At 39.1% G+C, this 15,607-nt stretch overlaps 1 protein-coding gene across 8 annotated transcripts in view; it reads right to left on the bottom strand.

The window, feature by feature from the left end:
- LOC133465315 (transcription factor 4-like) overlaps positions 1-15,607 on the bottom strand; it is a 193,873-nt gene that overhangs the window by 73,361 nt on the left and 104,905 nt on the right. For all 8 annotated transcript variants that reach the window (XM_061748005.1, XM_061748004.1, XM_061748010.1 and 5 more), the window contains 2 exons: positions 5,769-5,895; positions 3,961-4,010 (listed from right to left, as the gene is read on the bottom strand). In XM_061748005.1, coding sequence (XP_061603989.1) covers positions 3,961-4,010; positions 5,769-5,895 — 177 coding nt within the window. The remainder of the gene's footprint in view (positions 1-3,960; positions 4,011-5,768; positions 5,896-15,607) is intronic.

Genomic DNA, 15,607 nt, shown 5'->3' with positions numbered 1-15,607 from the left:
TGTGATCATTATAGAAAATGGATGGATGGAAGGATGGAGGTCTCCTTTCGTATCTCGAAAGACAGTTGTAGCTTCAAATGGAGATACAATACGAAACAATCAAATGTTCATGAGACAGCGACAACGTCTACAACGTTTGAATTAAAAGATAGATGAAGGTGCGGTACGGTGGAGTGCTTAGCTTCGCTGGGTGGAGTTTGCATGTTCTCGCCTTGCTTGCATGGGTATTAACCAACATTCTAAAAACATATTCCTTTGGTCAATTAAAGACTAAATTGTCCGTAGGTGTGACTGCGAATGTTTCTTTGTCTATATGTGCCTTGTGCTTGGCTGGCAACCCATCCATGGTGTACCCTGCCTCTCACCCGAAGTCAGATGGCATAGTGCAATTTAGCCGCGACCCTAGTGAGGGGTGGATTAAGGTACAGTCATTAATTATAGCACTATGACTACAATTCCAATATTGTGCAATTAATTGTGTGTGGTTATGTGTAGGTTTTGACAGCAACCCCACCACCCAAATGCCACTCATTTGATGCAAAATTGAAGTTGCTCGAAGTTGATTTTCCAGCTATCCTTTTCACACATACAGTATGATGCGCTTGCTTGTACACAATAAGGGGCGCCTTTTCTCTCAACAGGTTTGTTTGAAATGTGACTGAACAAAAGGAACATTCTGGGTTTCTGTGCACGCTTTCACATTCAATTGGTGAACATTAAGCTGCATGCACAGGATTCAAACTGTCGCCACTCCATACTGGCTTATTTTTAATTAGTTTAATGGGTGATTCATAGTATCAAACAATAATAAAGGATGCATGTCATTCATGAGTTACTTTTCAATTCTTAAAATGGGAACAGAAAGCATTATAAACTGTCACCAAGCTTCAATTCAGCAGCCCACTGGACTAGTGGGGTTTCGCGCAACTGTAATGCCGAGAATTGCCTGAGGGGGGCAGGGCGGCTCACCAAACAATCTGTACTGCACCCCATCCACCGCCCCACAGCCCCCACACACGCGACCCCTCCGCCGATCCCTCTTCCACCCGTGGACCAGTGGCTGTCCTACTGTGCCGTCTGCAAGACCTGGCTTAATTTAATTAACGCTGTCAACTTTAAACAAACCCACATAAGAGAGAGAGAGCGAGAGAGAGAGAGAGAGAGAGAGAGAGAGAGAGAGAGAGAGAGAGAGAGATGACATACAGTACATATATGTATTAGAAATCAGTGTGTGTATACACACACTGATTTCTAATCGAGTGTAAAAATATTTCTAATATTTCACTGGACAACACAAATCCCTGGATTCAGTCACTAAATGTATCATTTCAAAGGTCAAATTTAAAGACTTATTACAAAGAGTTAAGACACTTGAGATTTGGGACCTTGCAGATTTGAATATAAAGGTATGGGTAAGGGTAAAGAATGCGCGAATAAAAAAAAATAAAGTCAATAACGGGGACAACATGTAGATTTCTGTTGCATTTATTGACATTCCTTTCATGAATTCTTGCTGGCCATTTCGCATGCTAATCTATGTTTTGTCCCTTTTTCATTTCCAAAAATGACTCAGCTCTGATCTCCATCGGAGAAGCACACTGAGGCAACTATTGCAACGTTCTAATTTTAGCAACTGATGCCTAATTTCCTTTTGATTACAAAGACATCCCACGCTCTCCTCTCGTGTATGACTTTAATTGTTTCTCAAAGTAAATCACTGACTCAGCAAACCAAAATTGACAAACAAGAATAAATAAAGCGTGGGGAGAAGCACTGGAAAAAGAAGCGAACTGAATTAAAATTCAAAGGCAAAAGGCAACCTCCATTGCCCACACAACCCACCAAGCTTTGACCACCAGTAATGTGCGATCAACACATTCTATTCTATATCAAATATAAAATGTAATGTCTTCACCATAAGAATTGGATTAAGATTAATGTTAAGATTAAGGTTAAGATTGATTTTAAGATTACCGTGATTGTTTTTAATTCTAGTCACTAAATTTGGGCCATAAATACGTCCACCATGGTAATCTTCAGTGGTCACTGTGCTTAGTCATTTCAGCTTTTATGCACAAACATTTATTAGGATTTCTCACACACAAAAAAAAAAATGCACTCTAATTATTTGTAAATATCATTATTTGGATACAAAAAAAATAGATCTTGCAATAATAACACCAAATAAGCACCAAACTTGATAGTTTTTTTTTAATGTGGCAAATTGTTTTTAGTCTAGCATGTCTGTGGCAAATTCCTTGGTTATGTACACAGACATAATTAATACAAGCACATTTATTCTGGATAATAGGCTAATTGTAACCATAATATAGTGTTGAACGTTTTGGGTCAATTTCTCACTAAATTATCATGAGAATATTACGCAATATTGCAAGCTTCTTTACCATTGACATGTTTCTTGAAAAACACATTTGTACATTCTAGCATTACCCATTGTTTAGATTTCTGTCGTTATACGATCGTACGACAAACTCTATCGGGATTTTAGAAAAAGTGTTCCTCCTAAGAGATAGCGTTGAACCAGCAAGGTCGCAGTTCAAACCTTGGCTCGAAAAATCAATGGCGCCACAAGCGCAACGTGCCAATGACATGGTGTAGAGATGAGAGATGAAACAGAAGCTCCTTCTTACATTCTAAACAGTAACAACAAGCTTCCAGAATATTCCTGTTGTCCAGTCAAGGTTACGAGTGTCTCGTTGTATGGAACCAAATTAGATTACAGAACAAATAAACAGCGTGTTTCCTTACACAAGAGCAAAAAGCATCAATATGTGAAACAATTTGCGCTTCCGCTGCGCTTTTGCACACACACACACACACACACACACACACACACACACACACACAGATGATGTAGGCCCAGAGAGGAAGGAGCGGAGGAAGCAGGGACAAAGCAGGACGAGGTCACAGAAAGCCGGACTCCTGCTGAGCCAAATAGGCAGCTGACACCATGCGCATTCAGCAGTCGCTAAGTGATGATTAATGAGGTCAGTGTTGGAGAATAAAAATAACTTTACGAGCGAGATTGACGGAGAAAACAAACAAAACACATCTCAACAAGCAAAAATGAGGGGAAATTAAAACTCTGCTTATGCTCAAATAAAACCAATTGTTTTCAGCAGTCACAAGGCCAAATAAAGACGCCTTTAAAATGAGAAACAACAGCAAAGCTCTCTTGACAAAAATCTTGCAGCAGCTCCCTTTAGTTCCAGTAGCACTACATTTATCAGTCTTGACTCATTTCTTTGAGATTATTTATCTTTCATTAGATTTTCTGCTTGCTTTTCCGCATATAAAAAGTCCAAATCTATGTTTTACCTGCTTAAAACTGCTTACTGTGTCTTGTCTCAAGATTACAAGATGATCTTCCATTATACAGGTAATTGTGGAACAAATCAAAATAAAGCAAGGCATTTGTGGGGCTAATAGCCCAAAAACCTAAACCCACAATGCTTTCAAAACACAGAGTCTGTCACTAAAGTAAGATTCTTTTAAATTAAATCTTAAAGTTATACCTTATTATTTCATTGAAAGATAGTAAGGTGCAGAGAATGGATGGATACATCCATAATTAGGATGTTAAATTTGACACGAATAACAACATTGAACTCCAAGAACAAAAAGCCAACAGCAAAATGCAGTTTGTTGTCCTTACAGTAACTTGTGAAATTAGTGTGTGCTGTGCTTACAGATTATGATTTTAATTTGAGCAACAGAATGTCTTTTTTTTGTGTTTTTTTTTAAAATATAAATGTCATTTTTTTTTTTTAAACCCAACCAATAAAAATGTGCCTTGTCTCATCATTCAAGTCACCAAAACAGACCTCTGCTGCTCTCTTCCAAAAGCAGCTCAGTGATTATAAACCAACGCATCAGTAGCGACTTGTTTTATAACACAACTGCAAAGCAGCAATAATACTGAGGATTCTTATCACTTACTGAGGACGGCAAGCCTGGAGGGACCTTCCGTACTTTTTTGGTGTGAATTTCTGAAAGAAAGAAAAAACAACAACGACATAATAAACAAATAAATGAGGGTTTAACTTCTTTTCAAAGGGCAGTTCTTGTTTGGATTCAATCAATGTGGCAAGGAGGAAAGAGCAAGGGCACTGTCACTGTATTTACAATGGCTGCAAAAAATGGGAGCAAAATAAGATGCGGAAAAATAAAAAAGACGGACTACAAAAAGACTGGCTAGTTTTCTTTCCCCTTTTGCTTTGATAAAAGAAAAGAGGTTATGTTTATATTATTTTGTATTACGACTGTGCTTTCTATTCTTTCAAATGGAGCGAAGGAGCAGTCCATTAACTGGGAAGGGGAGATTTTGATGGAAAAATGAAAGAATTTTTTTGGGGGGGGGGGGAAATTGGCCCAGGATCATTTGTGTGTGTGTGTGTGTGTGTGTGTCTGCGCGTGCGTGCAATGTGTGTGTGTGTATGTGTGTCTGTTTTTGTGTCCTATCAAGGCAAACATTACCAAGGCCACACTTGAGCATTATTGTCATGAATGTTTTCCCTTTTTCAAAGACCTACACACAGAATGCCATGGTGGCCTCACAAACAAAAGATAATCAACGGTTTGTAAGAAAGAAAGAAAGAAATAAAACACAAACTTTTTTTTCAATTTATTTCTTTTTTTGTTTACTTTCAGTGGGCACATAAACTTAGGTGAGAATGTTTGACATAGCATAATTGAAAGGTCATTTACACTGCATTGAAACATTGGAGTGATTTTTGTAAATCATTATTTAGGAAAACTGTAACAGATGAAATGAAATCAAGGAAAATTAGCAAATATAAAGGAAATCATTATTGTCTAAATTATTGCATCACTAAATGTTCACAAACAAGCCATCAAATCACAAAGTTGGAAAAGACAAGACAAATGGTTTCAGTTTTTTTTTTTTTTTTTTAAGTCTTTAAATTAAAACTAGGATATGGCTACCAACTGACTGAGGTAATATCTCAATTGTTGCGGTCAATTACAGTTGTTAAAAACACTTTAACACTACCCCTTATTTTTATTTTATTTTTTTGCTTCATATCTGATTTCTTAATCGAAATGTTCTGGCAATGCATCAGTTGCTTCTAATAATAATTACAAAATAAATAAAAAAAACAAATGAATGGGTTATCTAAACACTAAATATTATTCATTCTGAAAAAGAATTGACTAGATGCAGACCAATCTTAAAATGCAATGCAATTATGTAAAATTCATCACAGCACAAGGTATGGCCACCTGAAGGTAACCATAGTGACATAAATTATGCTACACCATTTATGTTGCAGTTGTTTTATATAGATGCAACACTATAATTTGTGGCGGCACGGTGGCCGACTGGTTAGAGCGTCAGCCTCACAGTTCTGAGGAGCGGGGTTCAATCCCCGTCCCCGCCTGTGTGGAGTTTGCATGTTCTCCCCGTGCCTGCGTGGGTTTTCTCCGGGCACTCCGGTTTCCTCCCACATCCCAAAAACATGCATTAATTGGAGACTCTAAATTGCCCGTAGGCATGACTGTGAGTGCGAATGGTTGTTTGTTTCTATGTGCCCTGCGATTGGCTGGCAACCAGTTCAGGGTGTACCCCGCCTCCTGCCCGATGACAGCTGGGATAGGCTCCAGCACGCCCGCGACCCGAGTGAGGAGAAGCGGCTCAGAAAATGGATGGATGGATGGACTATAATTTGTTACTTTTGTGTGTACAATGCTCATTTATAAAAACAAACAAAAAAAAAGCACCATCTTACCCATGGAGTCCATATGCAGTGGTCTCCTGCGGGGGTTGCTGCTGTAGTGCTGGTAGTACTGGCTGGGTGGCTTGGTGGGCGATGTGGCACCAGGACTCCCCAAACCCATCTCACCGCCCAATACTGACTGCTCCAGACACATAGTGGGACACAAAGAGAGGGTGTGCTAAACCAACAGTTTTGTATCCAGTAAAAAAAAAAAAAAAGTGTCAATTTCAATCTAAGAATTGTATTTATCATTGCGGTAGTTACATGGGTTTGACAGTTTTGTATGAATACGCTCCAGATTTCAACATAAATGCAAAGACATTGACTCATACAAGTTTTATTATCATAGATACTCAGGGGCGGCAGTACCTCATGTTACATTCCCGAAAACTGACAAATTGGAAATTTCTGACCTCTGACTCGGAAAAGTTCACTGTTCAACTCTGAGTTCCCAGTTTTCAGTCAAGCAACAAGCGCGACTGCTCCCCCAGACTCAGAAAAAAGAAATCTGACATAACAGCGACAATATAGTGGTGCCCATCATAAATTGAAAACATTAATTAAATAAATACATCAACTATATTCATCTGTACAGGTAATCTGAGACACCTACAAGCAGTTGTGCATGAAAGCGCTTTGTACAAAAGTATTTGGCAAAATGCTCAACTTTTTTTTTAGGGCTGCCGATTCAACCGGAACACTTTGAATTTGGAAGTTCTGAGTGGAGTGTTTCTGTCGATGGACTGCTTTCTGGTGAGATCCCAATCTGCATCCTTCACACTGTTGAGGTTCCCTTGAGCAAGGCATCAAAGCTGCAAACCTCTCTTACCAATGCTGATATTGTTCCCTTGCCCGGATTTTACTCTCAGGTAATAAAATAAAGTCATGTAAATGAATACAACTGGAAAATAAATGAAAGGAAACCAAGTCTTGGAAATAATCACTACAATACAAATACAACAATGACAACCACAGCAACAACTACAACTAATAATAAGATAGTTAAAAATGAAAAAAAAAAAAAAAACAACTATTGTAAGTAAAAAAAAGACTACATACAGTAGAATATGGATATCTAGAAAAGTAAAAGCACGTAACGATAGAAACAAACTAGCGTTTGCGAAGCTATTTACAGTACCTCCGTGAATGCAACATCATGCTGCTCAATGTAGAGACTCAGATTCTAACTTGTCCTCTGTGCTGCGCCTCCCTTCGCTAACTGTGACCCTGTTTCCCGACTCAAACTTTGCAAACAGCTCTCACATTGTTGCGCTAATCAAGTTCAATCATTCCGCAGCAACAAGTGCCGGCTGGGCTGATCAGTAGAGGAGTGACGCCACAATGAAAAGACAAAATAGGAAGGATGGATGGATGAACGTTTTTTTGTTGTTGTTGAGAGAGGCATAAAAAAGTTAGTGAGGAAGAAAGAGGTGAGTGAGAAGTAACCCCCCTTGCTTCTTCTGTAAATAGACTCTTCCACTACTCAGTTAAATGGTAGATTCCCCCCCCCCCCCCCCACCCAGCTTTGTCGTCAAGTAATTAGCGTGCAGTGTGTATAAATCAGAGGGTGGAGGACTGTATTTGTGGGGTATGTTTTTCAGACTCATCTGAATTCTGATCAGCACATCCGTCCTCTCTGTGGCTGAAAACAAGAGTTAGCTTGGCGCTGGTGGGCCAAGAAAGGCTTTTCTCATGCTAAACAGGGTCTGAGTAGACCAATTACAGGGCCAGCCTCGGCCTCCGCGCCGTTCTCCTGCTTAAAACAAAAGGGTCCTTGTCTTAAATAAAGTCAGCCTCACACACAAGAAGGAGTCAGACACAAAAGCACGAACACGCACACACAATCTCAGTCATCGTGAGACTGTTGTGTGTCATCTGGGGGTAAAAGGGGGTTCCCACTAAAACAAAAAGAGTCTCATTGATTGTGGTGCTTTTCTTTCTTTTTTTTGCTTTTCCCCTCTTGTACTTGAGCACTGAGCCAGGCCAGACGGTCGCCCTGGCAACTAGACGAGTTGGAGGAGAGACAAAATACCCATCTGTCTGTCTGACTGTCTCTCTTTACCTGCATGTCTCCGTGTCCCTACTTGCAATATACTGTACTCACTTCATTAATACCGATGTGGAGTGAAGTGTTAAAAAAGTGAAACCAGTCATTTAAAGTTACGACACAGTAACACAGCAACCTTGGCATTCTTTTTACATCAAATGATTGTTTTCCTTGTGCTCCTTCACTGCCACAAAAACGTTTCCGCACTACCCATAATATTAGGTACAGTACATATACAGTATTGGTGCAGAACTGCACTATATTGTACTGATAAATGTTGTGTATGTTTTTAGCCTCCCATATACTGTAGTTACAGTATATGAGGTAGCCAAAATATTATTAACACTTGCCTGCAAACACCACTGCAAACTAAATCCAAAACATGAATCATAACAGTACAATTCATCCATCCTCAGTTTTCCCGACCCTCTGAAATCAATTCATAAGTTCAATGACAACAATACCTGTACTACTTGATAATGTGACATGAACACATGATCAGTAAGTCCTAACCATGCATTCATCATTAAGTCTGCAACTATGGCCAACATTGCTTTTGCGTTAAAGATACATACATAAATACTGTACATGCATTTTCCACCATCACTTAAAACTGTACCCAGGTGTCTTAAAGGTCCCGTGCCATCATTTAAAAAAAATCATAATCTTTGATGTCCTTTTATCGGGTTTACAAAATCATTTGGGTTGGTAATGGCCCAAATATCTTTTTTCAAGCTGTTCTAGTCTAGTCTTTTACACGTGGCAGTTGAAACGGTCGAATTTCTCATTATATACGACACGTAAATAAGCTTTGCTCCGATTGGATCGCTCATCTTCCCCAATTCAAATACGGAAAGCAGCTTTTAGTCAGTGTTGCCGGAGTTACCTTGAAAAAGTAACTTAGTTACAGCACTTTACTGATTACTTAATGTTAAAGTAACTGAATGTGATTACAAATGACTGAATTACTTGGCAATACACCCAAGTTACAGAATTACATTACCATGAACCCGGAACTTAAATATGAGTGCATAGCTTGAAGCTACATTAAATGAGCTACTGGGTGCATACTTGACATGCCAAATAAGTTCTTAAACATTTAAATAAGCACACCATTCTCAAGTACACTTCTCTACAGATTCTTAAATGGCAGAAATATGAACACATTATAGTCCAAACGTGCTTAAGACACATAATATGTACGAAATGAACATCAAAGAAGTTAATTGAAGCTATCGATCACATTCCTGACGGAGCCAAAATAAATTACATAAGCTGAAGGAGTGCGACAAATGAGCACAATCTAAATTACTAAGTGAATGAACAGTGTACTCACGGTTATTCATTAATGCATAGTAAACACTGCAGTGCTGTACAGAACCCATGTGGCCGCGTAGCGATCCAGACTAAATTAGTCATGAACCCAGAATGCAGTGCGTCCTTCACATGGCAGGTAAACATGACAGTGTAACTCCGTTCATAATGTGGAAATAAAGAAGCAACAACAATATTTAGAACTTTGTAACCGTTTTTACTAAGGGAAAAACCGCGCACGTCACAGCATTTTTATTTGATGAAACCCTGACTGTGGGTTGTATGATATACAATGTGTCATTACATGGCATTATGTACAATGTCTTTGTGGCTTACCAACTGTGTAAGTTGTTGTTGGTCATTAATGCTTTTTCTTCCGGCAGCTAGAAGAGATTCTGTTTGCCTTGTGCGACTCATAGCCACAATAGTAACGCACAGTGACTTGAATAAGTCACTTTAATAAGTGAGCTATTTCTATTTTCACGTGTGGAGACAGCGCTTCATCACCAAGCCACCAAATTATTCTTGTCAATTAGAGTGCAGAACCATGCATGTGGACCATGATCATGATATTGTGATACATGCTATTCATGTAAAACATGAATAGCGATTATGCTGGCATGCCAACAGTAAGCAGAAAAATAGTCAATTATGTCATCTTTTGATCTTTAGCATGCCAGCTTAATACGTGTCCAGATCACATCCAAACAGTTGTTAACATGCATTGGAAAAAAAAACGGACTATTGCATTTGTGTTGCTGGAGTTTTTAGAAATTAAGGTAACACAAACAGACTATTTAGTTGGAAATAAAATCCACTCTCACAAATAAGGGGAGAAAAAAAACAAATCCAAATTCAAAACTGTAAAAAACAAAAGTTTTTGACATAGAGCTCAGACAATACATTCACTCAATCTGGTATCCTCAAAAACAAAAAGCAATTAGAACTGTGAATGCTTGTAGTTGTTAAATCCCTTTAATTTATGTACACTTAGCATGGTTGTTGTTTTTGTTAGGCAGTCTTTCTCTTTTTCTTTAAAGACAAACAAAATACACATCTTACTAATGTAAAAGTAGATTTCCAGTATTTCACAAATAACATTTGTTGGGAAGAAAAAAAAAAAGCCATCGTGCAAGATTTGAATCTCCACTGTTAAAGGAGCCAAAAGGAGTTTGGCCAAAGATCAAATTTAACCCAGTGCATGTAAACTGGGACTTTGCAGAAGTAACCCAATTCATGTGTGCTTATAAATGTTGTCATTGAAAAATGTTTGAGCAATCCTCTTGTTTGACATCCAGTGTTCCAAAATGTTTAGCTGAGATTTGGGATATGCACGAGTGTAACACTCTCATGCATATACAATACACACAATACACACAGAACAGTGGGGTCTGTTTCTTTGAGAGCTTTTTGTGGCCTGCTGCTCACAAAGAAGAAATTAACTAAGATCGATTACCAGGGAGGCTGCGATGGGGCTGCAGACAGACGCACGGAGAGGGACACAGAGGAGTGTCTCTGTCATGACATTCATCAAGACATATGGCTGAATGCAACTTGCAGAGTTCTGTGAACCTGACCTCCAGTCATTAGGCTTGTCATCTTGCTGAAGGAGTGAGAATACTCAATATTGTTGGGTTTGGTCAGAGGAATAAAAACTTCCAACAAGAAAGTAGCTGTGGCAGTCTGTTAAGTTTTTGCAACACTTGAAATAATGAATTTCACTGAATGTGTTTTAAGTAAAATGAAAAGGTCTTCCAATTTGACAATTGACAAACATTTCAAATATGCCTCGAAGTCACTGGTTCGTAACCTTGTTGGAGATACTCAACCCTGCAAGTTTCATGCACGCATTCACGGAACCCTGCGTAATTGGAAAACTAAAATATGGTTTATTTCAAATTCAAACCGGTATATATTTTATTGGGGCACAAAAGGTTGCGCACAAAATTACAAACCAAGTAAACATGAATTTCAGACCCCTCTCACCCCCCCAAAAAACAAAAAAAGATACAAGTTATAATTGTTAAATAACAAGGATGCCTGCACATTGTGCTGCATACAGTTGCACACAACGCCGTACAATCACAACAAGAGAACTGTGAATAACCTTTCATAGGGAAGAATATTTTTTGGCTCTTTTTTGTCCAATGTTCTGTATTCATAGCTCATGCTTTGCCGTTGACCAAAAATGTCACCCTTATGAACATTTTGGGAGAATTTAGCACACTCATATTTATTTTCAATGTACATGCATTGCCTTTGATGGGACAGTTGCCCCATCCACCATGGCTGCCACGAAGGCATGTCACTTAGCTGGGTGCTATAACGTACTACCGTATCTAGGCTTATATTAATCTCTGTGTATTGCTGTTAGCGCTCTGAAATTAAATCGCCAACCCCTCTGTTATTGGATGCGCCGTCTGACGCTACAGTGACGCTGCTTCTGAGTTGAACGTTTTAAAACATGAGGCGTGGCGCTGCTACGGCAATTACCCACCTTGAGCATCACTGACTTACCGTTCCGTTGTCGCGGCCTCGCAACACAGACACAAAGAATGGGTTCGTTTACGGCGCGCTGCGTCCTGCTAAATGCAGTGTGAAAAGACTTTTCAGGACTTACGCACACACTGTGTGTCTTGTCCTCCACCAACCCCCTGAGACTGACTCGCAGCACTCCAGGGGTTCGATTGAACATATTTTTACAGCCATCACTGTAACGACCCTTAGGTTTGTTCTCCGCCATATTTGCTTGTCTTCATAACAAAGTGAATTGGGGAGGGATGATCAAAGGTTAAAGCGTATGTTTTTAATGACAGTTCAGCTAATAGGTCATTATTAATAAATGTAATGTTGTAAAGCATTGTGTTGTGAAACATATTTCGTTGATGGTTTAGCTCAAAACGTTAAACAATACATGAAGGTGGACACGCAAAATGTCCTTGTTAAAAAGCTCGGAGCTACAGTATGTAAAAAAAAAAAAAAAAAAGAAAGAAAAATCCATATCATGAATGGAGATCCAAAGTCAATCAGTTGTACAGTAATAATATAAAACATTTTATGAGAATGTGCGTGTATTTTAGGGGATACCAGTTTCCGAACAGTTATTAGTCACCCATTTTACAGAAAAAACACGTCACACCACCAAACAAAAATGTCACAAAAAGTATGAATGCTGAAATAATAATTCTCTAATTACAACTTTGACTTAGTGTGAAATCTAGGCCTGTTTAATTGAACACAAAGCTGATTTAGATTTATTCTGTTGTGTGAATGGCAACAGGTGAATACACAGGTTTATTTTACGTTCTGCAATCTAATGGCAGAGCATTTAATCATTCTGCCTGTCACTATACATCACTGGCTGATAGATCAGCAAAGATATATTTGTCATTAATAGATAATAATTTTCAGACAAATGAGATGTTCTGCCTCACACTTCTGAGGATCGGGGTTCAAATCCCGGCCACCCCTGTGTGGAGTTTTGCATGTTCTCCCCGTGCCTGCGTGGTTCTTCTCCGGGTACTCCGGTTTCCTCCCACATCCCCAAAACATGCACGGTAGGTTAATTGAAGACTTTAAATTGCCCGTAGGTGTGAATGTGAGTGCGAATGGTTGTTTGTTTATATATGCCCTGCGATTGGCTGGCGACCAGTTCAAGGTGTAACCCGCCTCTCGCCCGAAGATAGCTGGGATAGGCTCCAGCATGCCCGCGACCCTAGTGAGGATGAGCCGTACAGAAAATGGATGGTTGGATGTTTTGGCCACAATATTAAATACCGCAGGTAGGATTAAGGCACATATGTGCAAGTTGCAAGTTTTAAGTCTTCACATTTAAATTTCAAGCAATCCCAAATTGTCAAGCAGGTCATAAATCAAATTATATAATCTTGGTCTGTGATATTACACAGTATATTAGAATGATAATAACATGGTTTTTCAGTGATCATTACACAAAAAGTACATTTACATCCGCACAATTTCAATCAACAGCAACTGAGTATGACAAAAAAAATTTACATGTACTTATATTATCTGCAAAAATACATGTTACATACAATGTTTTTTCCAATGTTTGCATGAGTGCTTACAGCCACCATGTATGTAACACTGTTACTGTCACGATATAATAAAGTACTCTTAAGTGTTTTGGCGGCTGCTGTACTGCGCATCTTAACATGCAGTGGATTACCAGATTTGCATGATTGACACAAAAACATTTTCACCTATAGACAGAATTATTTGTAAAGCATGTTGGAGTTCAAGTCAAAGTCAAGTCTTCCATCATTTTTAGCCAAACAAGTAAAGTCCTAAAATTGCCTTACTCGAGTCGTCATGTGACTTTATTAATACACTTTTTATTACTGAGTAATTCAATTAACTCCATAAATAAAATAAAAAATTTCATTTTTGGCTTAACAACATTCCAGGTGTATGCTTAGTGTAGACTGTCGACAGTACAGTATTATATTATTCTTAATTTGTCTTTCTCCTGTCATTCCCACTTTTTACGTGACTATAGAAGCCACTCAGGTGTAATCAATTACTGTGCAACCCAAAAACAAGACACAGAGAGAGAGTGTGTGTGTGTGTGTGTGAGAGAGTGAGAGAGAGAGAGAAAGAGAGAGAGCGCCATTAATTACCAGGAAGTGCTGGCGAGGCACCGACACACCTGTATGTCAGCTTTCCTCCAGCTGATGCACACAAGCAAACACATGCACTCACACAAACGCAATAAAACACACGCACACGTTCTTGAGTGATTCAGACCCCAACGCATACCAGCGAAATTCAAACCAGCGGAAACCAACAACTCAATGGACTGAAGGTAAAGACACTGTAACCACAAACCATACCTCAGTCATTGACACAACAACACTTCATTGAACGTTTGAGAGAAAATCGAAATTAATATTGACTCAATGGTAGTGCAGTCGAGTAGCGGTTAGCACATCTGCTTCACAGTCGAGAGGTCTCGGGTTTGATTCTCGGCCCGGGCCTTCCCACGTGGAGTTCGCACGTTCTTCGGATACTCTGGCTTCCTCCCACATCCCCAAAAAAATGCATGTTAGGTGAATTGAAGACTGTAAATTGTCCATAAGTGTGGGTGTGATTGTGAATGGTTGCTTGTGTGTATGCACCCTGCGATTGACTGGTGACCAGGTAGGTGTACCTTGCCTCTCGTCCAAAGTCAGCTGGGAGAGCCTCCAGCTGTCCCGTGACTCTGATGAGGAGAAGTGGATGGTTGATTCATTTGATTTTTGAATTAGAATGTGTTCAATTTGACTGATCAGTTCACCGATGGTATTTCGTGACAAAATGACAGTAAAATAAGACTCACTGCTTGGCAGTAACCAAGAGAGGGCACAATTGACCCAGACCCCACTAGTTTGCTGCCTAAGTGGGCTGCCATAGATATCACATTGGACGATACAGTGGATGGATACATTAAATATTGCAATACATTACATACCTTCAACACAGATTGCCGAATGGAGTGCGGTTTCGTCAGCAAGGAACAGACTTTTACTTGACTGCTTTCACATGTTGACATGTTCGTCAACAAGAATCAGTGTACTATCTATCTATCTATCTATCTATCTATCTATCTATCTATCTATCTATCTATCTATCTATCTATCTATCTATCTATCTATCTATCTATCTATCTATCTATCTATCTATCTATCTATCTAGCTATCTATCGATCGATCTATCTGCAAGTTATAGCTAATATTGTGCTGTTCTTCAGACTGCAATAAATAGTTGAGATTGAAAAACAGTGCTTGTGCTTGGTGCAGCCACGTAATGCACTACATTTTGCTTCAAAAGCTTTAAAGCACAATTATTCTTCATGATCAAATAATCAACTACTACTCCCATGCCTAATTTGAAATATGCATTTTTATTGCTGTACAACTATGAAGGTTAAACAAATCACTTAACACTTCCTGTGACCGAGCCAAGACAGGTAAACAAACAAACAAACAAACAAACAAACAAGATAAGCTCTTGAAATCAATCATAACCAACTTAGACTTAAAAATAAGCGCACTGCGTAAGAATACTGAACGTGGCAGTCAAATGATGATGTCGCATAAGCACACCGTGGTGTGTGAGGGGTTGACACAACAGTGACAATGTGTGCCATCTCCTACCCTACACACACACACAAACGCACACATGCACACACACACACATGCACGCACACAAACACACACATCAGTTCAAAGCATTTTCCTTAATAAGCACTCAATGCTTGGCTTGACAAACACATAGCAATCATTTAAGAACACTTAGAGAGGAATCAGACAGCACATTACACCTCACCATATCTGGCAGCTTTCTGCATGCAATTAGAACTAAAAGAGGAAGGAGGGGCAATGGGTAGTGAAGAAGACAATAGGGGTATTGAGCCAAAAAAAAAAGGGTAAAGAAAGAACAGAAAAAGAATGGTGGGATGAGTAAAAGTAAATGAACTAAATTTCTGTCT

Source organism: Phyllopteryx taeniolatus, chromosome 15 (genome assembly GCF_024500385.1).
Source record: "Phyllopteryx taeniolatus isolate TA_2022b chromosome 15, UOR_Ptae_1.2, whole genome shotgun sequence".
NCBI classification, from domain to species: domain Eukaryota; kingdom Metazoa; phylum Chordata; class Actinopteri; order Syngnathiformes; family Syngnathidae; genus Phyllopteryx; species Phyllopteryx taeniolatus.
The sequence above is the reverse complement of the archived record's forward strand: the minus strand, read 5'-3'. Positions and strand labels throughout refer to the sequence as shown.